The sequence below is a fragment of the Hylaeus anthracinus genome, unplaced genomic scaffold, assembly GCF_026225885.1.
Source record: "Hylaeus anthracinus isolate JK02 unplaced genomic scaffold, UHH_iyHylAnth1.0_haploid 12976, whole genome shotgun sequence".
Lineage (NCBI taxonomy): Eukaryota > Metazoa > Arthropoda > Insecta > Hymenoptera > Colletidae > Hylaeus > Hylaeus anthracinus.
In genome coordinates, this window is record NW_026534435.1 from 6,635 (window position 1) to 31,451 (window position 24,817).

At 40.2% G+C, this 24,817-nt stretch overlaps 1 protein-coding gene across 1 annotated transcript; it reads left to right on the top strand.

Moving 5' to 3' along the window:
* Positions 1-1,675: 1,675 nt before the first annotated feature.
* LOC128892651 (basic-leucine zipper transcription factor A-like) lies at positions 1,676-17,473 on the top strand. Its single transcript, XM_054153186.1, has 2 exons — positions 1,676-1,699; positions 10,974-17,473. Exons 1-2 carry the CDS (start codon positions 1,691-1,693, stop codon positions 12,234-12,236), a joined length of 1,272 nt encoding a protein of 423 aa, XP_054009161.1. The 5' UTR covers positions 1,676-1,690; the 3' UTR covers positions 12,237-17,473.
* The last annotated feature ends 7,344 nt before the right edge of the window (positions 17,474-24,817 follow it).

A 24,817-nucleotide genomic window follows, 5' to 3' on the forward strand; every position in this document is an offset into this window, starting at 1 on the left:
ACCAAGAGGATTCCCCAACGCCGAAAGGAATATTCCCTTCTATCTGCGGTTTCGATTCAATTTCGTCGGATCGACGGTCGCGTAGCGCGCGTAAGCGGGAAGATGCTGCGTTGAAGAAAAAAAAAAGAAGAAAAATAATAATGATAATGGGGAAAAAGCGGCCACCCGAGGGCAAGGGGAGGAAAAAAGTGCACGTGGAAGGGGAGAGGGTTCCATCCCCTCCGGCCGCGGGCTTCCGCGCACAAGGGTTGCCCCGTTGTCTGCCATATGGCCCCTCTTTTTGCGTCACCCCTGTACGGCTTTCTTCCCACACGACAAAGGTAGCCACCCACGTGTGCGTGCACGTGCGTGTTTTACAGCTGTACGTGGGTCAGCGTGGCTCGGAAAGTGAACAATCTTCGTTAAAACAAAAGTGAACAGCGAACAGAGCCGCGAAGTCAGGTGAACGCTCTCTCCTATCTCTTTCGATTGGCGAACGCTGGATCGCCACCTTTCTTCGACACTTTCCCCGAGCGAGTGGATCACGGATGAATGATCGTTTTCGCCGGGTCGAATTTCTAGCTACTCGGTTTGCAGCTACGTTTCGACTCTAGGAAGGTTTGCGAGTAGTGGATCTTATTAGGTGGTCAGTTAGGGGACTAGGTTACATACTTACATAAGCTAAGAAGTGATAGTTTGATGAGGATGGCTTGTTACCGATGGTTTTGTTTCGTCTAGTTCAGATCTATAAGTTGGAGTCGATGAAGAATGAGGATCCTGGTTTAATAGTGACACTATTAATCCTTTGAGTAATTATGTTGTAAAAGTCTTCTGTATAGTTAAACCTTAAAATATTCATTGCTGCAGAGAGAAAGTACTGGAAGTCTCTAAACCATGAATGATCCAATGATCCTGGTCTATTGGAATAGTTCTACTAATGTAAATAAAATTGATTAAAGGAAAATTCGATTTTCTGTCTGACATTGCAATCAAATATTTCTTCAACGAATTTCTATTCCTTATGATTAAAACACGAGTATAACTCTTTTATAAGTTTGTCCACTCTCCGCAACAATTCATTTCAATTCACATTGAACCGAATACGTTCAATAGGAAGGTACATATTTGTCAGTTTTGCTTATATTTCAATTACTATTCAATCATTTCAATTACCATTTCAATTATTTCAATTATTTCAATTATCGTGATTGAGCTCCTCTTCCATTCAAAGGACATTTAGGACCGGGAGGGTTAAATAGATTCGTTGGGTCCCCGCGCCTCTTAAAAATAGCACCATCCCTCAATCGAAGGTATTTATTTGACGAGAAAGAGCTGGAAGGAAGAAGACTCGATTCCGTTCGTTCTGACACGAGCCGCTGCATCCGGCGTGTTCTCTCGGACCAATTAAGGCGTCCGTAGTCCCCTCAAGGGCTGAAATATCGCAACTTCGTTCCCGATCTCTTTATTTCCACAGGCCGACGCTAAGAAGCCAACTACATTTCCGTTTCTCTTCGTGCTCCGTCTCTCACGATTTTCCATCCGTTTCCCCTCTTCGCCTTCTGTCTTCTTTCCCGTCTCTTTTCCTCTCCGCAGTTCCTGAGCGCTCGGGGTGCCGGGACCCTTCGTTTAGGGCACCGCAGATGCCGTGCGCCCTACTAGATTACGCCATAGCGGTTCTCAACCGAAGAACCGACGACATTGTGGTAGAACAATGGCAGAGGTAAATAAGACGTGCACAAAGAGTCGATGCAAGCTATTGCGAGGACTCTAGGATATTGTTTTTTTTTAATTAAACACTAGTGGAGTGGAATGTACTCGATTTTTTTATTTTAAGTGAAAGTATACGTGGTTATATTTAAGTCTGATATAATTATGTTAACGGAAAGTATTTTGTTACTAAAAACTTGTAGGGTTCATTTTAACACTTTACCGACCGATAGCGTTTGGACATATATGTACTTAAATTCAATAATATTGTGTATTTTCATAACATTAGTGTTATATTATATTATATTATATTATATTATATTATATTATATTTATATAATATTTCATAATCCACATATTAATGGAAGCATACAATGGGATCGTGCTATCTCAGTAATAAATAAGAAAGTATTGTTTGCCATAGAAAAGAGACGATTAATAGGCTACCGGTCGGTAAAGTGTCAAGTCCTTTAGATTTATAACATTGTCTTAATAGATACACTTGTCTTAATAAATAAAACCAACACTTAGTAATTTATTCATGAGGTCTATTTAGCTCACCAATTAAATTTAAGTTCCTTCCTCTTGTAACATTCAATTTTGTTGTTTATCGAATAAACAGTTGTTTATATTCTGTTCGTAATTTAAAATTTTCCATTTAAATAAGAATCTCGTCCATCTCTGTTCTCAACCCACCTAGTTGGTCCCTCTGGGGGTAGAATGACCGATTTCCTGATCGTGCCGACAAAGCACAGCTGCGAGGGGTTCTGAGAACCGCTTGCACGGGGGAAACAACCCTCCCTTTTCGGAGACCTTCCTTTATTCATCCCCTAATGTAGGACCGACCGGCGCCGTAGGTTCTTCTACGGTATATAGGGTAGTGTATTTATCGTGAAGGTTGTACATACGATGTGCACGTCTACACAAGAGTTTCTGTGTACGTGTAACCGTACGTTTAATCGCAGTTCAAAATAAAATACAGCGCATCTTTTTCTACTTTCCATTCTTTCGTTATTAATTAATGTTCCTCGCGAGCAAAAAATGAACTTTATTATAATATTTCACAGATCAAATCCTAGAATTAAACACGTATATTTGCCAGGCGATAGCATTGTTTTCAATCGAATCTACATCTCACAATCACCTTCGGGATCACTGGAAATATGAATCACCGCGTTTTGATAGATTGATAACGGGAGAGAATGGAGCCCTACTTGTTGAACTCCGTTTAAATTAGGCGAACTGTCCCATCGGGGATCTACTCTCCCTTGCATTCCCCCAAGTATGCTACCCTTCGTTAATTAAAATTAGGAATCAGAAATCTCATATACTTTACACACCACAAAAAGAAGATATGTGTATATTAGGTTGTCCTGAAAGTTTCTTTCGCGAGTTGCACTCAATTATTTTCTGTGGTCGTGTTTCTATAAATAGACAATCTAATTTCATAGATATTCATGTTGTAACAGTAATGGAGCAAAATGAATCGTGCACAATTCAGTAATGTAACATAAAACATCAAATATTGTGCATGTATTACTTATTAATAAAGCGAAAGAAACTTTTGGGACAACCTAATACATATATACACACGTATGCAAACATCTTCTGCGGTAAACGGAGAAATAAGATTTAATATAATATTGTATTACTAATAATAAATAGCAAATATTCGTTTAATTTTGGGGGGGGGGATGTTTTTCTTTGTATAGAACTCTCGTACATGTCGTTATGTGTATATTCGCGTGGAACATATTTATTGTAACAGCTCGACCGTGGCACACAATTACCCATGCGCATACTAGTCGCTGCATTTTGCGGTTGCAAATGTTGCATTGCGGCGCACTGGTATAAACACTAACACGCAATAACAAATACTTCAAGTAAACAAATAGCCCAAAGCCATAATGGTATTAGAAACGATAGAACAATGAATTTAAATCTATAAATAGATAGTAAAGTATAATGAATGTTTTCTCCAGTGAAAATTATATTAAAATTATAAAATTCACAATTCGATGGAAAGATATACAATATCATGGATTAATCATAATTAGACTGCGGATCTTTATGCATTTATAGGAAATTTGAACGTGCAAGAAACTACAAAATGCAAACAATATGTAAAAATATAAAAAAACATTGAAAGTTCGTGTTGTAATATTTGTAGAATAAAATAAATTCATATTTAGGTTCAGTTTTTGTAGGCACGTTCGCGAAAATTTTATTTTGTATAAAGATCCGCAGTCCAATCATAACAAATGAAGGAACAAGTAGCTTCTAAAGGAATTCATTCTAAATTTACGAATTCGAGTGTATGAAACTATATACATGTAAAAAGAATATACCAATTTTTTGTTTAAATTGGGAATACGAATTTGAAATTTGAAAGAGGCGGTTGCGTCAGGAAGCGCGCGCCGTCGAATTTTTTGAAGTCCGCGACGAGCGCAACACGCGAGTCCTTGAAGCCTAACTGGCTGCTCCCCGGCAATCTTATCCGCTCGACGAGATAGCGCGGCGCTAATCTGCCGCGGACTTTACACCGTTAAAGCCAAGCGTTCAGCTTCCAGGATCGCGAGCCGCGAAAACGCTCCGAGAAATTTCATCGCGAGACGACGTTCTTGCGTCACGTTGCGAAATGAAATTCGACAGTTACGTAATTCACCATCGATTTCGTAAAATTTTCCTCGTGCGAAACGCATAAACGAACGGTGATTACAATTTTCATAGATCATGTCGAAAAAAGTACACAAACAAAGACGAATATGTACTTTATTGTACCTTACCCTAAAATCGTTTTATATTACTTGACAAAATTAAAAAATACGACTATATAAAAATAAGTGAGATAGTTCAGTCAATATGACGAGGACAGAATAACAGAAGACGCAGAAGCTGAGAATAGGGAAAAATTCTATTTAACTTTTCAAAAAATTGCAGAAAATAGTTTAATTATTCCTAGACTGATTTTGCTCAGATGAGCAAAGAAGAAAAGATTGGATGATAAAGTACCCTCTGCATATGCAATTCTTACGTAATTTGAATCCATCGATATCTTACAAGAAATCGTGCACTTTCATCATGGAACAGTATGGCAGAGCATGATACCTATAAATAATACTTTACCTGCGTCAGTGATAAGTAGATGAATAAAAACTAGCTCTATTGAACAGCATTACTCGACTGGAAAGTAATACGCACGATGCTCGTCGTGTTCAAATGCAAGATTTTCCGGCAACAATAATACATTTGAATAAAAAAATCCGCAAGAGAGCATAAACGCGTGAATCATCGATTAAAAACATTCCACAGGGTAAATGTCATTTATTAACCTTCTATTTCAATTATCTTTACTATATACAAAAATAGAAATAAAAAACAAAGTACTTCAAATTTTATTATAATAAAATTACAGTTTAACAAATTTAATATTAATTAGTACAAATTAAATAATACTAATAATAATACTAATACTTTAATACTATAATAAATTTACTATATTATTTAGTCCAACTATTTTAAGTAAAGTACATCTTGGAAGACCACTCAAGATGATAGTACGCCATACAAAAATGTTTTTTAAACTAGGCTAATTGCACAGATACAAAAATTGCGCGACGAACCACGGGAACATGTTGAATAAATTATTTAAAAATTCCCGTCGGAATTACGCTCGATAATCTTAACACGGTGGCCTGTATCGTACGCGTTATTGTTTTTTGGCCCGATAGCGTCGTGCGCGACGTCGTTTCATAGTTGGCGATCTCGCCGGCAGGCGTCGCGTCGATCGAGTCCCCTTTCGAAAATAACACACGGCCGGTTGACGTCATGTTGTCATGACTGCCGACTGCCGGCATCAACGTCGCTTCGACGTCGTTCGTGCTGTGCCGAGCGGCGCAGAAAATTCCCACCGATACCACTCGTTTGCATTCACACGCTACACAGTTGCAAATTCAACGCGAACTTAGGTTAGGACTATTCGTGGCGAGTCATGCGACGAGTCACTACGTCACAGAGATGATACAGTCCGAATTTTTTAGAAAATCGATTTATCTGAAGCTATTGCAAGGCATTGTCGATAATAAAATTATTGCTTGATTTATTGGGTAATTTACACATGGTTTTCGAGGAAGAATGGACACTTTCTATATATATATTTATATCTAGGGATATTTAGAATCTAAATACTTAGAGGGATCCCTGAAAGCATAATATGTATATACTTCTGATGAGAAGTCATAGAGACTTCATCAGTTGTAGGTAAAATATGAAATAAAATAATTTGAATAATGGAACTTTTTATGTGCTTAGAATATTCCCAGTTGTTCACAAAATAAAATTGTTAAAATTGAATGCATTACTACTGATATTTCTGTATTTATAATAATCAGAAATGCTACGTATTGTCAACATCTAGGAAATTGATTTTTCGAAGTCTACTATAGTGACTTCGATTCTACCATTAATTTTTCACGGAAATCGAGCATACATCCCCAATATGCTGATACTCGCGAACAATAGCGTGGAGGTACAGTATCGCGAAGTCGCTACGCCACTCGACTTTCCTCGTATCGTTATCTCTTTCTTCCTTCTCCTTTTTTTTGCATTCGAACTTTGAATGCGTTGAATCTTCGTATTCTGTTTTTTCCACCGCTCGACTTCGGAACTCTGACCGAGTTGCTCGTGTCCCCGCAGTTGTACGACCGAATTATTGAACTAACCTCCAAAGCAACTAGTGTCTTCGACCGTTTTATATACAATATATATATATTTTTTTTTGTTTCTCTCTTTTTTTGGACACGTATAATTATCAGCATTGCCAACAATTTTCAAATAATCGAATTGAAAACGTGGGATCCAAATATTCGATCTTATACGACCGTATGGATGTATTCGCGCACGGTTAGCGTACACGCATATAGCTTAGGAATGTACGACGCCATACAGTCGCTGGTTTTATCTACGGGGCTCCAACTGGCTCGAGCACGGCTTCGTGTGTGTTCGTTCGCTGGCTGGCTAGATAGCTTTGACTCGTGTAGCAAACATTACCTCATCGTCAGGCATAGCCGGATCCACCGCGAACCTTCTCTACTTTTGATTCTTTTCTCGTGCTTCGCCACTGCTCGTGACGAGTTAAACGAAACCGAACACGCGCTATATAAAACATTTTTACCAATCACGGTTAGAAAAATATTTACCTTCAAACCGAATCTCGTCTAACACGCAAATAAAGATACTCGACTCGTGAAAATGAAATGTATTTTAAATATAGAAGCAACATTTTTTAAAAAGAAAAATAAATGTTATGACTACAGTGTACAGTAAAGGAATATAAATATAATATAAATATTTTAAATGCAATAAATGAATATCATGACTACAGTATATAGATATTTTAATGAATATAAATATAAAATAAACGTTTTATTGTGCACATAGATTTTTTTCCCTGTAGATACTTTATATTTGATTTTCGGGACATTTAAAAGTTTTTTCTAACGGTGGACAGAATTTTCCTTGCTTTTATGAAGAATGACGCAAAAGCTAGCTTTGTTAATCTTCTCGAGCGTACAGTACAGCTCGTCCAGATAGGCTTCACGCGGTGAACATTATCTTATTGCGGGCGCAGTCGTCATGAATCTTTTCTAGTTCTAGTACTTCTCTCACGTTCATTCCATTGACCCACATACCCGACGATAAACCAGGAATTGGGGCGATTTTGTTTATAGAAATTCTCTGCCATGAAATTATACGTTTCGTCCACGTGACACATTTATTGTGACGTTTCACTCTGGGCGCAATTTCGCAAAAGTAAATTTGAAATACGGTGGTATGTTAGTATCCTATGAGTCTTATAATTGATGATGTATTCAACACAAGCGTTTCAAGTTTTTGTACGACTTGTAATGTTTTGTTTTCCTTCTAACCGACTTATCTAGCTGTTTTTTTACAGCTTTACATATTTCTGTAAGAGTAGTTACATACATAAAATGAATCCAGTGATAATTTCCAATGTATAAATATATATTTCTTTAAAACAATTTGCTTTGATCCAACTTAAGGGGTTCACTAAAAGTTTTTCTCCGAAAGGAAGTACAAAATGCTAAAGGATTGGAAGAGATCTCAACTATTCTCAAGCGATGAAGCGTACGAAACCCGTGCATTCTTTAACGGAGAACAATTTTCATCGATGCGATTGAGTTGCTTGAAACGGCAGCGCGAAAAGTCTAGAGAGGGTGAAACGAACGAAAGCGTGCTTCCTCTTTGAATCAGTGCCACGATCCTAAGTAAGGCGAGGTTCAAAAGATTCTTGGACAGAGAGTTGGGCAAACCGCAACCCCTGAAAAATTTCGCGTGAGAAACAGAGAGAGTGGCGGAACGGGGCGCGCTTCGTGACTTTGATTTATGGGCAGTTAAGAACCGTGCATTTCTGCCACACACAGCTAATCCGTTACGCGGGTAACCCCCTGCAGCAACCACCCGGTGGTCGTCTCGATTCAACAAGTGCCCGGACCATGTTTCGCAAACATCATTCGCAGACGACGGGAAATTCTCGACCACGACGAGTGAAGTCTTCATCTCCCGCGTTGTGGCTATATAGATACCCACTTTCTTTTTAATCGATAATCATTGACGTAGCAAAGCAAACGCTGCTCTAATTTAGCGTTGGTCCTAGTGATTTTAATGAAAGTATAAACTTACTATGAATATATTAATGCATAAGTTTTGGTATATGATTCTTAAGACTCGTGACAATATTCCATTCTCAGTTAGGTCGATTATTTTAGTTTTAATTCCAACAGAAACTACCCCATAGCTACAAATATTCCACAAATTAATAATTTAATCCAAACGTGGAGACCAAACCGATAACAGTTACTCTTACGGAGAAAGTATCCGTCGACAAGGTAGTCCGGCTCGATTGGTAAAACAGGTCCACCCAGCGGACACAAACTCGGATAGTCTCTAATCTAACCTAGACCTCGTCGCCCACATATGAATTCGAATTTCAGCGAATATTCACGTATTAGGGCGAAGTGCATCATCGTTTTTCCGCGACAAATAAGGGCAAGCATCGGGAAAGCTTCGATCGTTTAAAAAAAGAAGTACTTTCCTAAGGAAACTGCGTTTTCACCGTGATGGAAGGCGAAACCAAGCTCGCGGATCTGATCCGTCATTGTTTTCCCCACGATTCCGCGAATCGACTCTCTGAGAGCTTCGGGACTGGTCGACCCTGTTGGAAGGAGAACCTTCGCGAGCGAGTCGTATTCCAAGTAGGCCGCCGTGGCGGATGTACACTGCCGAGTTGAGATTGAGTCGTTGGCTGCTGGCTCTGCTACCGTGTTGCAAGTCATTTTCAAGAAGATATTCTTCTACTACCCAAAACTTTAGTAGAAATTGATTTAAGAAGTTTAATCTAATACATTTGTAACAAATACGTTTATATTCAATAGAATATTTTTATAACGAATACTCTAACCTTAAATCTCGATGCTTAACACATTATCTAACACCTTTTGCAAGGAAATATACATCTTAAATTCGTGTGAAACTTAATGTGAAATTATCCTCTCTGCCACGACAAGCCCAGAACTTAATCTTTTAAGTCTACGTGAGGCTTAAGATTCTCTCAAGCGAGAAGGACCGCCACCTACTGGTCAGTTCGATAATCAGCGCGATCATAACCTGAAAAAGCCTCCCATGTTTCATTTTTCCAGCAGAGTGTGCATTGTGCTGTACAAGATTCATTTAAATAGAAACCTTTTCATTAGGTAACGTTAAGTTCTATTGCCGTAGCAAGACGACGCGTTTGTTTTGCCGCACGCGTATCGTGAGCGCTCGGTATCGTCTCCGATGGCATTGCTCGTTTCCTCGGAACTTTTTTCCCCTCTCCTGTCTTGCCAGTTGCACACGCCGCTCTTCGACTTCGCTGTTAACAACGTAACGCATCGATTATCTGTTTAAATGACGTCGAAGCCGCCGTGCGCCTCCTACCGCGGTTTCCAACTTTCCGCGGCTCCTTCCATTTCTGCTTTTTCTTTCAGTCTTTTTTTCTCTCCTTCTTCTCTCGTCTTTTTCGCGAAATCAAACCGAACGTCATGTGCTGACCACGTGTATGCGACGAAACGACGAACGCGTCGGTGGTGACATCTCGCGGCGTTTCACGCAACCAACCGCGCGCTGTCAGCGGTTCTCATACGCAGAGGAGATTTTTACCTTTCAAATTTTCTCCGATATCCCCCTTCTTTCTCTTCGCCCCCTCGGGGCTCGCTCGAGCAAGCAAGGCTGGAAGGAGGAGCGATTATTTACTTACTTTCACTCGCACGGTCGCCGAATCGGACTCCCGCGGACGTAAATCATCGATGTCCACGTGGGATCTAATAGATTCATTACGTTTTAGCGAGCTTGCTTATCGCTTTTTATCGATGTTCGTAGGAAGATCGTGTTAGAGGTTATTCGTTGACCAAAGTTGAACTGTTCTCCATTGATTTATGGCTATTCGTGTGTTACCATTTTCCAACATGGCGGGGGATAGGATTCCAAGCGTAGAAACTTCTGACAAATTTACGTGTAATAATATTGTTTTAATATTGTTTAAATAACATAGATTATGTAATATTATCGATCTTTATATTTCATTTCATGTGTAAATACCTACATGAACGTTGAATAAGTTTGAAATTTGGTACCTCGAATTTTCCACTTATCTCGAAACGAATTGTAATTGGGTGGAGGAAAAATAAGAGAGACGGAAGGAAAATGAAGAGCATTTCACAAGGGGCCCGCATGCTTGCTGATTGAGCCCATGAGTAACAACACTCCTCTGTCCCCCCATCTCTGCCTATGCCCACTCGATCATCCATTCCGACGATGACTTCTTTCAGTTCGGGGTAGGGAGACGCCTGACGTCATTCTCGAACGTCTGTCAGCGAGCCGACCCTCTGAGTCATGTCGTTTTGCCTACTCTCCCGCTTGTAATAGAGTATCGAGACTCGGCGAGATCTTTCGCTGGCATGTCGCTAAAACGCCCTCTAGTTCCTTCGGTTTATCTTTCTCATGACTCCAGTAATTATTTCTTTATTAAGTAAAACTAAACGAGGAAGCCTCCATTTCCAAAGCATTCGATAAATATTCTTTTAAAAATAATCAAGAGTTTCTTTCCTTCCAACAAGTTACTTCGACTTCATTACTTCCTTCTCCAGTTCTACAAGTTATTGAAGTTAACCAATGTCTTCTGCAAAATCAGAATTTGCCTCTGACTAATCGCGTTCTTGATCTATTTTCAGAGTTGTGCAATGATGGGTCTGCAGGCCACGGCAGGAAAACGTAAACTGGAGGGAGGTGTGGGCTGCATGGAGTTCGACATGGATATGGGCGAGAGCCCATCGAAGTTAGGCCGAGTGGAGGGTAGCTGGTGGGCAATGGAAGATGGTTACACGCCCCCGCTGAGCCAAACGCCGACGTCATATTACGAGATGGAAGTGAGTCCGCCATGCCTGCAGACGAATCCTTGTCAGCCAACATCGGCTAGTTCCCAGCAACAGCAGCAGCAGCAGCAGCAGCAGCAGCAGCAACAGCAACAACAACAGCATCAGTCGTCGCAGCAGCAGCAACAGCAACAACAGTCGTCGACACCAACGTCAGCGCCGCCGGCATCCACGGTGGCCCACCTGCACCATCATCCGCAGCATTATTACCATCATCAACGTGGACCGGGCAGTCCGGTCGGTAACAACGGTTACAGTCAACTCTCGAGACCTCAGCCGCAGTGGGGGGCGCCTCATCATTACGAGCCGCCGACGATACGGCGCGAGGAAAACGGGAAGAGTTATCTGGAGCTCGGCTCGAGTTACCGAGCGAACGAGAGGTGCTGCGAGGGCTCGAGGTCGAGTTGGTGTCGACGCGGCAGAGCCTGTTACAGACAAAGGCGGCTAGCCGTCCTGAACATTTCTATGTGCAAGCTGGCGAGGTATCGCCAGTTCCCAGATCCGAGCCTTCATCGATCGGTTCTCATCTGCAACACGCTCAGGCATCTGGAACGCGAGATGGAGAGGGACAGAAGTCCGCCGCCCATGGAGCCGGTTATACCAGCGCCGATCGCTCAACTCCAACCACCGGAGCAGGGCAGGCTGACGCCGTTTCCAATGCCTCCGACATCGTCGAATGAAACTGACGTCGATTCCGGTATCGGCGACAGCGACGATAGCCGTTCGATCAACTGGGGCAGCGTGCTTTCTCTATCGAGTCAGTCGCCCCTGGACCCATTGAACAACAACGAGCTACTGGACGTCGATATCGGTCCGGACTTAGACTTAGACTTCATGCCTGGATGGAAGCTGACGCCCCTGTCCGCGGACGACATCCTCAGGAGTACGACGGCGCAGGAGCAACACCAGCACCACCAACAGCAGCACCATCAGCATCAACAGCAGCAGCAACACTTAGCGCCGTCTAGCGGCAGCTGTGGCAGCAGCAACGTGGGCAGCGCCTGCGTCAGCACCGGTAGCAGCAGTAGTACGCACGAGTCGTTGATGTGCGTTGGATCATAGCCCCCGATTTTAACATCGTTGAGTCACCTCATCGATTTTTACCCACTGATGCCGCAGAGCAAATAAAAAGCGCGGCTCGAAACAAAAAAAAAAAACTGCAAGTCGAACCGTTGGTTGGCCTCTCTCGAATCCATTGACGCCTGGTTGGCCGACTCTCCAGGAGGTCTTCTTTTTCTTATTTATTACCGTAACGTGTCGGTTGCCCGCCGATCGATTATCTATGGTTACGTTCCAACTACCACCGCCAACCGATACTACCATGGGTCTGCTCCCCGTGGGAGATGGGTACGCGTCGTGACACGCTGCGCTCGCAGGTGCAGACCGTAACGGGGATACGCAACGGCGCATACATTGGAAACGGGGTTTAGAACGCGAGGCAAAGAGGTGATTACAATTTCTAAATCGACGAATACACCATATATCCCGAGCTCGCGTTGTTTTAAACATATACATGCATACTTGACAAAATTATTTGACATTGTCTCTCTATATTCCTGTAGTGTGCCCACGGCAGTGTAGATTGCCAGAAATTGTCCATTGCACGAAAAACAACCAAGTAGATCGAACCAATAAATTAGAATTGTACAGGTTACGTCACAAGTCCAGTTCCCGACGATATCTCAACCTGACTTGCGACGCACCCTGTATAGATTTACTCTGTTATACTACACATGTGTCTTTTCTCCTCTCTTTCATGTACAGTTTAAAAAGTTTCGAAAAACTTATGTTTTAGTTGAAACTCTGCAACGCGAGATCGGGTACTACTTCGGCTTCTCAACGGACACCTCGAACGACTAGGTATACTATATCGCAAACGATGTCTGTTTTTGCAGTTGCACCTGCGAATTCGGCGGCGCACGTTATGAGAGGGTATTCCCCCCCTGGCTCTAAGCTCGGAGTGTCGCCAACCATGGCACGTCAGACTGAGAGAGCGAGAGTGTGTGTGTGTGTGTGAGAGAGAGAAAGAGAAAGACAGAGAACACGAAAAAGTCTCAGAGCTTTCAACGTCCACGCCCCCCGGGCCGGCGATGCGGTAGACGAGTGGCAGGGAGAGCCTTACCTCTCTACGAGTCTTTAAAGCGGTGACTACGCGACAGACCTACGTGTACTCAACGGAAAAAAAAAACTCATCGTGACCCTGTTCGTACGTTTTTTTTTAATGCAAGTATGCGATATCATGGTATCCCTTGCCTAGCCGGCCGACGTTGAGAACTCTACGGCGATGTCTCGGCTAGCGACAGCCAATCAGAAAACGGGAGTGTCCATCGATCGATGGGTTTTCTTTGGGGATTAAGGAAGACATTGAGAAACAGGCGACAATTAATTAACCCTTGATGGTACAAGTACACTCAGAGAAAGAACGGTTAAATTTTTACTATTTAAAATAAATGAAGGTACGTTACGATCCTGTAAACGATTTCTGTCAACACAACCGTCAAGGTTTTTAGAACTTGGACTGCTAAGGGTTAAATGCCATACACTCTGACACACCGATGGTACACTTACACGCATAGAACGTAACCGCCGTGGCCTATACTACACACCCATCATACACACATCCGTACATCATACATACACACACGTACAGTGACACGTTTCGTGCATAGAAAAGTCGATATGGTGCTAGGACGACACACGTCCTGGTGCTCAATTCTGCTCTATACACAGAGCCATGTGCGTACTATTCGCACGGATCGCCTGCAGTCTTCGTCGAGGAGTCTAGATACGTCCTGACGTCGTGAACAGGACACGGGTGTAATCGAACGCCCTTCCATCGAGACGTTCGGCGTAGCTAGACCTCGGACTAACCTAAATAGTCCCTGAATCAGAGTTCGCTAGACGAGCTGGGCTTCTTTCACCGATGAACAATTAGCAGACAACCTGAAAGACAGGTATACACGAGAGTACAATGACGAAATGTTGAATAAGTTGTACAAAGAATGAGGATGTCGAAACAACTGTTTAACACGTTCACTGGCCTCCGTTACGTATGTATGTTTACGTAGATGCAACAAATATTTATTGGTATAGGAAGCTCTGAAATTTCAAGTAGATAAGCAATTTTCATGGCAGGTGAAACACGAGTTCGCCTCATAATAAGGGCAGCGAATGTGTCGAGTAGTCAGTTTTAGAAGAAAAATTTCATTTGCCAGAGATTGAAGGAGATTTGAAGAATAGCGAAATGGAGCTAAAAGGGTAGCCATTGGTGGGTCTATGAGAAGTCCAGGTGGTCTAGCAACGCTGCCCTGAATTCGAGAGCATTTACTAGAGGCTGTATTCAGATTGGGACACGTGATCATGAATGGAAGAGCGTTCGAGGCGAAACCACTCTGTATTCTGGGGCACGACGCCTAACAAATGTACCTGCATTTTAGAGATCGGGATTAATATCGGTCCCTTCGGATCGTCGCGCGAAGGCCACTGTGCGCCACTGATCTCCCGTTAATGTATCATATACACGTGTAAAATAGAGTGGCCGACGGGCATAGAGCGAAGGTGACCGTCACTCGGGGTGTGGAACGAAGAGATTAATTAATTAAACTCGACGGAGAGACGCACTCCGCGAAGAGGAACGGCGATCCGCGCGCGATCTCGTCCTCAACGTCCACTAACCGAACCCAGGAGAGCAGCTATACTTAAATCGAAGTTTAAGCGTTTAAACCGAGTCTAACGCGATAAAGCGATATAATAATTTATAAATCGACTGATTACTTACGCGAGAGAACAAACAGAGATAGGTACAATAACGTTTTGCGACACATGTTGATTTAAACTGTAATTAATTCGATGTGAACACGTTGCGCGCCGGCCAGATCTCGTTGATCGCCTAGGCGCCGGTAGTCTTGTTGCCTGTTGCGACGATTAGGTGTTTATCGTAAAATACCTTGAAAACGTTTTAAATTTTCATCGGTATACAAGAAAATTTCCTATTTCTGTTCTTGTTAAATATTTTTATATGATCAATCAAGCACCAAATGCAATTATTTAATTTCACTTTGCAAACGTTTTAAATCTTTACCAATAATATGCAGTATACATTGTAAAAAAATATGCTATTATGAATTTTTCTTGGAAAATGATGTATGATCAATCAAGCACGAGATAATATTCAACAGAAAATAATATTTGTACCAATACTTTGAATCATGAAACAAAAATGTTTACTTCAATGTTTACTACTGCAATCCATGTAAACAATATTCTAACAGAGTTATTGTTAATTGTTTAAATTGTGTTTTGTTTGGTAAAAAGGATGAATACACAAGAAAACATCGATAACGACTACCCATTCAATTTAAAACGTGTTCTGTGTGGTATGAAAGGGTCCCTATATACAGGGGAATCCCGGCGGTTAAGCGATAGGCTAAAAAGTCCCTTTAGTAACTGCGGGACCGGCGCGCAATGCGTTGAAGCCAGCATGTACACACACGTACATACAAGAACGACACGCTACACTTGCATACAGACATTGTACATGGAACATGCTAGATACTTGTATGTATATAGGTACAAACATATACGTAACAGTCACACGGTACGTGCTAAGTTCATTGATCAAACGTGAACCGTGAATTTTGGCCGATTAACAATTTTCGTTCCTTCGTTTATTGTATCCATGAGTTCGAAATTCTCCAATTTCGCTCAAGTATGATAACCTTTCGTTGTTGCTCTGTCAATTTGATTGTGCGTCGTTTTTTGATATTTTGTGTTACATCCACCGCCCCTCTCATCGATTCGTTCCTCTCGTATTTAATGTAAAACAACGAGCAATATTATGTTTAACATTACGGGGAATTTAAGAATAGATCGAGTTGAAACGACTCCCAAGGTCCATAATATGCCGAGGGAGCTTCTTTGTTATCTGATACGCCATCTGAGTACTTTTGTGACAGTCGTACAGCGCATGTGCAGACAAATTAGCGTCTTTTAGAATTACTTTTGCATTCCAATGTATCATTGCAAAGAAACATCAGGCGGTTATTGAGGGTGTATCGAAGAATAATTAATAGATTTTGTTATAACGACAAATTTATGGTCAAATGTCTAGTCGAGGAGTATGCGATACAGAGAAAACTCTCTCACAGCACCTCTTCGAGTCGTTTCAATGTAGTACCTTATCTACGGCCAAGTGATAACATAAAACATTACAAACACCATACAGAAACACGTACACGCACACAGGGACACGTGCACGAACGAAAACGTTGTGTGAAATTATATATGCGCGCTTGATGCGAATGTCCGGAGCGTTTCAGTAACAAACACCGTTGTTTTCTTGCATGGTATGAAGACGAGCTCTGGCATGAACGTCCAAGACACTTGGCGCACGCGAGTCCTTTAACGTACGCTAGATTGTTAAAAAATTTCGTCCATCGCGTTGGTGCGACTCGCGTGCGCTATGTAGTGTCTCGCGACTGCAGCGCCACCTCATCGGATGAGCTTGGTGTTCCGTGCATAGCAACAAGAGAGATGCGAGCGTCTTCTTTACATTGCATACAAGTGAAAACAAAATACTCATGCCACACGATCGGTATTTCGTTCGAATCGAGCTGGCTGTCAAGCGGAATACCAAGCACGGCGTCGGAACAGGGCGTGGTGGTGTGTTCTCGCCTTTCGTTGAAAGAACAGACACTCGAGGGGACGGGGGGAAAATTATTTCGTACTTTTTACACGAGTGTACCTTTGACGCGTTGAAAACGCGCCCGTAAATACGGTACCGGTGGAGTACCTGCAAATTCGGCCGACTGAGGGCGGACGGGGCGAAAAGAGGCGCGGGGCGAGTTCGTCGGGGTTCATGGCGTGAAAACGTTTGTAACAGAGATGGGCAGATCTTTAATTATAACAAGATTATTAATGTATAATAACACAGAGACAAAGAAATCTCTGTGCAGTGATTTATTCACGATGTTTATTCGAAGGAAGTTATTCGAATAAGCTTTCATTCGTTCACCATAGAATATATGATACGATGATACATTTTATTCGAAATTTATCACGTAGATTAAATTTCTGTCCATCTCTGGTGTGTAACCGTGCGAGGGAACGACGATCGAACATAACGCACGCGCGCTTCGACATTACACCGGCGCGCGTATTAATGTTTAAAGAAAATGAGTGTGCGACGAACACTTCGGGGACTACGATTTAAACGAAAAAAAAAAAAAAAAAATTACCGGGAACGTTGTAAATAGTATAAATAGCGCACGCGCAGAAGTACGTTTAAGCGGAAAATAAAAGATGATATAATAGGTATAATGTGAAGAAAATATACATATAAGATATTATTATATATTATATATATATATATATAAACACAAGAAGTATATATATAAGATTATTATATATATTTACCGTGATAAGTGATAAAAAGCGGCGACGGGGACTCGCATAATCTCGCTGCCATTCGGATAGATGGCGTCAGCGTTTCGCAGGCGGACCACCGGGCCTTTCCCCCACTCAAATTCAGTTCAATGCATGCGCAACCGGCGGAGGTGTATCTCGATCAAACGATATTTGCAACAACTGACCACTCTATTGTCATCCATGCAGCTCTTCCAGAACGTGATTACGTACGCGTTGAATGTAGATAATTACAATCAATGGGACGCGTTTGCGGACTCGCAGCCTATTTTGAAGTTTCCCGCCCTTCTATGCTGGAGCGGTCAGTTGCTTCAAGCGAAGGTTTATCGTATGCAAAGATTAATAACGGTTGTATTTAACGGCACCAGTTTGCGTTTCCACAGTTTTAATATTTTTCAAATAATTTACATATAATTCAAAGTCACCCAGAACCTCGATAATTTTCTTTAATGCTTCATCTTTTTTATTTCTAATTTTTTATGATGGGAATTTATTCTATCTATAAAGGTAATTAATTTTATCTAAAAATACTTGCGATTGAAATCAATAGTGTCACTGGTAGTAGAAAATTGGCGCCAATTGTATGTCGTCAATGATCTTTGTATGTGGTAATCCGGCCTGTGTTTGTGATCGATGTTGGCGACACCGTCTCGCCAGGGTTGTGTTCTTAACTCCTTACGGGACAGAAGTTTGTATACTATTCTCTGATGTACGTTTGCACATGGATTGGAATATGTAGAAGCACGAAATAGAAGGCGCAAACGTATCATCATCGAGTATATTATTATTTACTATTTTATTCTTAAAAGAGAGAATAATGAAAACGTTTCAATTCTATTGTCCTATGAAGAGTTAATCGAATTGGGCTGGCGCGAAGACGTACGATTAAGTTCCTATTACACAATATCTAAACGAGAATTAGTTAGCAATTAACCCGGATTAAACTAATGTGCAACGACTGCCCGAGTGGGCCGCCTCGCGAACGCATAAGCGTCCTCGATTCTTTTTTTTATACGGTTATTATTATTATTATTATTATTATGATTATTATTATTATTATTACTATTATTAATATTGTGGTGTGTGTACCGTGGTCAGAAACATCCTATCTGACTGCGCCATCGTTTAAGATAATCGAGCACTTCTCGCGAACACAACTTAGGACTTTTTTACGTTCTATTAATCTCTTATGCACAATGCCACTGTTTACCGTCTGCGAAAATTCTTCCTTAAGGGCTTCCTTGAAGCTAGCCCACGATCTATCATATTTCTCGTGTCTCACAAATATCTTAGCGGACCTCTTTAACAGACGCTTTGCATATATGATCTTTTGGACACTTGTCTAACGTCTAACTGAATGCGTTAAAGAAAAACGCAGCCAAGCTTATTCTCTGCACACCCACGCATTCATTCATCAATCCCTTAAAAACTAAACAGTCTATGCTGTATCTTGTAACCTAAACACATCCTCGATGGCGCGTCATGGCGCCGATACCTCTTGACGTGTTGTCAACTTCGTCGCTTGACTTTCGACACCACAATATTATTATTATTATTATTACGTTTGTACTAAACACCCGCTGGACGCAAGAATGGTCTTCTTTCGTTCGGCGGGTTCGATGATATTGTCCCAGAAAACAACGAGGACGAGCGAATGTGTTACATATTGGATTGGACGGGAAAGTCTTTTCATTCTTCTAAAAGAGATTAAAATTAAATCGAAAGAAATATTCGTACTTTTTTTTAAATAAAAGAACGCATTAAATTATAGGTTATGTATACGTGCGTAAAATTAATCCTTTATTGCATCATGTGGAAATTAATTAAAAAGAGTTTTTCTTTTTTAAATTTTATTAAAGAGATTGCATAGGATTTGCACGTATTTTCTTATGGAAGTATCTTATTTATTGTTTAAAGCGAATATTAATTCGAGCAATTTTTTTTTTTTTTTTGTGGTGGATAGAGAATATTCATGCAATAGAGGGTTAAAAAGAAACGCGTGATTCACGTAGACTCATCTGTCGATGAAAAGAAGAAGACTCTTCGTCCAATCCAATGGATCGGAACGGTCATCGAGACGAGCGAGTCCCATCGTAACCGCGAACCTAGGACAGGTGGAAAAAACACACGACACTGTACATTGTAAATAGTAGCGCGGAGAAGACGGTTACAGAAAGACAGAGTTAATTAATTAAAAGGAAAAAAAAGATGACGCGAGGAAACGAGGTTGCATCGAAATCGCGCCGGGCGCGTGAAGCGAATGCACGTTCCATAAAGGATCGTCGATTGTACGGGAAATAAGAAACGTTCGAGGCTAGAGATGGGCAAAATTCTTATCTAGATAAAAATTTCGAATAACAAATAACGGGCAAACGATCGTTTATCCGTTATTTATTTAATAAAAATTAGGGTTTAAGTTATAGAACCAAGTACTTCACAATGGGCAATTAAATAATTTTAATGTTCGATCGAATAAGCGTGACGAATAAATTGCTATACGCTGGGTCTTATTCGTTATCTAATATTCGAATAAAATTTTGCCCATCTCTGTTCCAAGCGACGTTGTACAAATTTTTATCCATGTGTGTCGTAGACTGTTCGAAATTACGAAGGCCATAGGCGTAACAACTTATTTGCGAAATAATTTATACGACCGCCATTGGCACGATTGTTCAAAAGACAGATTAGAGTGTAGGAGGTTCTCAAAAAATCCGTGATGTGGCGCTGCCATGCAAGAGAAGCTGTATATCTTCGTCTGGCACCTTTGCCTTTTCTTCTCTATCTTTGTCTTCTTTATATCTTTCGTCTGATCTGTCTTCGTACGAAGGAGAGTCATACAATAATGTTCCCAGAGGATGGTATGAAAAAGAATACAGAGTTCCTTCTGTCTCCTCCTCTGATTTAAGGAATTCGAATCTGTTTTTCATACTCATTCTTATTTTAATCTCTTCCTCTCTGTTTCGCCAGAATGAATTTTTTATCGTTACTGGTCTGTTCTCCCATCTCTCTATTTTTTCTTTTTGTTTATTTCTCTTCCCTCCTATAGAGGGGAATTCCTTCTCGTCTATATTGATGTCCAACTCTTCATTACTTCTATAGCCGAAACCTCTCCTTTCTTCGATACCCAATTCTGCTCTCACTATTTCTCTGGCCTCTATGTATGAAACGTTCTTAAACACCATAACCTTATTTCTGCTTAGAAAATATATTTTCTGGATTCTGTTTTGACTCCAACATCTTCCGTTTCCGGAGGATATTGGCGTCGACCTCTACTTCCATATCTTCTGCTTTCATGTTTCTCAATTTGGGAACTTTCGTTCCTAGGAGAAACCTTTTTTCCCCTATTGTCTGCATTATTTCCCTATGTTTCTCCCTGGTGGTGACCTAACCTCCCCAAGGAGAATTTCATTTTCCTCCTTGTCTGTCTATATTATTCTTGTTTTAGTCTGTACCTTCACCCACTTTCACTTCTCCAAAAATACAAATCCTATTTTACTTTTCCACCGGAATTCTCTTCTACATCACTCCTGCGCGCCCACCCGCCATTTTGAGAGCCGCCACCGGTCCGCTGCCATGTATAATAAGTTGTTACGCCATTGCAGGGCCTCTCAGAAATCTAATGGGGCCCAAGTTATTTGCCTTTCCAAGGCCTCTAGTATGTTAAAGAAATAAGTGTAGGTATATTAAGTGATGTTTTTGGTCCAAAGAGCGATTGTATTATTTTTATTTCCAATCTGCTAGTTGAACTTGTAAGGCTTTGGCTTGAAGAGTCTCCAATTACTACATCGTACATTAGTAAATAATTAGTTTGGACACGTAATTCAAATGAACTATTTACAAGATTCATCCTCATTTTCTTTAACTTCGACTGTGAAAAAATGTAGCAGCCAAACTTCACTCCATTTAGCATCGTCTTCTAGAAATCTTCTTGAGTTCTACCAAGTCAAACGTTATTCGAGACACTATGAAATCGCTTTTTGCACCAAAACTATTAACATTGCCAAACCATAAACTGATCACAAGATCGTAACAATTTCTTAACTGCCTTTTTGTAAAAATTCGGGGCCTCTACAAATGCGGGGCTCAGCTGGCCCACCGTCTATGACTCCTATTAGCTTCACTTCGCCTGAAATCGACGAATCCTGAGAGAGTACGTTCGCAATACGAGCCGTGTGTGCGGCCATTTTAATAGAGCTAGGAAAATTTTAAGATGCACGGTTGTATCTTCGGACGTGTGCCGATCACTCGATTGTAATCCGTATTCGTGTCATAAGGCCGCGTGTAAAAGTAAAACGAAAGAGAAAATAATGAATGAAAAACGAAAAAAATATCCTCGTCGCAAGTACGATACAGTAAAAAAGAAATACTGGATTGTTACTTTGCTCGAGCGTTCCAGCAAAATTTTATTTACGAATGCATAGATGAAAATAGGGAAAAAAGAAAAGAAACACAAACAAACGCGAAGGAAAAGATGCCACGAATCGCAATTACTCTAGTCCTAAGTGGTCCACGAAGCGTATGGTACAACAAGAATACACGGTTCTCGAGTGATTGGACACGTTTAGAATTATCATTTTTTTCGTCCGTTTCATTTTGTTTCGAAGTTGTGACGTTGTATTGCATACCGTTTTACCAAAATACCAACAAGCAGAAAAACAGCAGCAACAGACAACAAAATGGGATTAAACAAATGCATCGCAGAAAAACGATTAACCTGATGAAAAGTAAAAGAATAACGCACGATATGGACAACAACAACAAAAACTATCAAAAACAATAAAGAGTATTATTCTATATATAATAATGGTGTTATGATATTTTACATTCCCCTCCTTCTCGTCGATTAATCATCGTTTTAAGTAATTAATGTAGGTGTGAAATTTTATTTAAATTGCATTACTGATGACTAGGAAGGCTGATAGAGTTCCTCTCATTTCGATACAAGTTTTAAATTAGAAGATTCTTACATAAAATCTTAAGTTTGAATCAATATATATTTCTTGAATCATTACCATTACCATTTTGTTATGCAAGAGGAGTATTAAACAAAGTACAGTCAATCACGAACCTTTGTATAAACTGACTCGATTTGTTTGTCAATTACAAAGTTTGTTAGTTATTAAATGAACTGTATCAGCTTATATAGAAAGCTACACTGAAATACAACGATTATTTTCTCAATTATCTTTTTTAATTTTTCTTTTCCTCTTGTTAAAGATGGCGTGCATCGTTTGTTTAGAATTAATTGATCGCAATGGCTGCAACATTTTTTGGTACATTTCTAGTACTCTTTTTGGCGACAGGGAGCGTATCTTATTTCAAATTTCGATGAATCTAAACACTCATAAGTACCCTTTTTCAATAAATCAATCATTCAAATTTCGTTACATCCAGTTTAAAGCACGATTTCCATTCTGTGATGCTAGATGAAGCATCGGGCGCCATATTGGATTTCTCTCAACGTTGGACAGAACTAATGCACAAGCTCCATGCACGTGAGTCTGGTAAGTCGAAAAATGTGGAGAATTCATGAAAGAATCCCTGTATGAAGTTTCCTTTCTCGCATTTGGAATATCTAACATTCAAATTGCTGACAATTAACTTCACTGAAAGCCCTTTAGCCCCCCCAAGAGAGATATTTTGGCAAAAGTGTACGTAAAAGGACGTCGTCTATAAAACGCACTTTGACTGTTTATAAAGTTTTAAGGCCGAAACAGCAACACCGGGCCTAATAGCGGCATGCCGAGCGATACAAAGAATATTTTAGAAAAAGAATCGTGAGAAAATACCGCTTCTTCGCTTCAAACTGACGGCGAAGCCTGGTTGCTGTGGTATTTTCATGATTTGTATGGCAATATGGCTGCTTCCCTATCGCCCTGTGTCGAGATGTAATTATATTTAGTGTGTTTGTTTTTTTAATGTGGTAAAAATCGCGCTTATGCGCAGATGGATGCATGAGTTTGGTGTGTGCGATGTGCTTTTGTTTTTTGCTCTTCCTCTTTTGTTCTGCATTGTAAAATGGTGGTCTGCAATATGTGTGGTCTGTATTATTCTGTTCGGCTAAATTTTCCTCTATAAAATGCACTATTCTTTCTTTCCTTTTAATAAACAGTAAAACAAGAATTCTATATGTTTAACTTATTTGTATTCCTTACACACGAAGCGAGGTAAGATTACAACACCCTGTCCACTGCAGCGCTGCTGTCGTCTCTACTGCGGTTCTCGTCCAGCACGAGTCGTGCTCTTCGATCATACGTATATTGGTCTCTATTGGCCTTTGTTCGCCATGATTCAGTATCACAGTAAGTTTACACAATGCCCACGATCATATATTTTTCTTTTAAGTAGGCATCCATATATAGAAATTGGTAAAAAACATTATGTACGTGTAAACTAACTTCGATTGATTACAATACATTGAAAACATTGTCTTTTGCGACGATGAAAAATGTAGGTATATCTAATATGAAAGTAATAAGATAGGAAAAAAGCATACGTATAATGAAGTGTAAGTCTTATTTAAAGAGAATAAATGATAAAAGTGTTGTATTAAGGTGTACCTTTACAATAATTGTAAACACAATAAATGTTACAATAAATTACATTTATAAATATAAATTTAATAATTGAAAATAAGCAATATATTTATAAAAATATGTTATATTTGTATTTGATGTTTACATTAAAATTATTTCGGAATATGAGAAATTCTTAGAAGATAACACGATACAACAGATATGTATAGGAATATGATGATAAAATGATTATTAAACAGAAGTATCTAATATGCAAGATAGAAGTGACTAATGTCAGAGAAGAATAAATTATTTATTGTATTACGTATCATTCTGAGCTTGCGTTTGTTCAGTGTAACACACCTGTCATTTATAAAATAAAGATAATAATAGGATATAGAGAGTTCGATGATAATACTTATCGTTAATATTATTCAACAGAATATTTGTTTAAGCAATGATCGAGAATATGATTTTTATTTAGTATTAGTAATATCTAATATGTGACGTAGGTGTTCTTTCTCAACGGTCAAATGAATACTCGAGTCAATCTATTCTATCTATAACTATTGTTTGGAATAATTAAAACTTAATATCTCCGACCTAATTAAATCGCGGTTCAGAATAAGTATTCATTGTACACAGTAATCGTGAGAAATTTGTACATATTTTAATATTTATTGATTGGACCAACTAAATATTAAT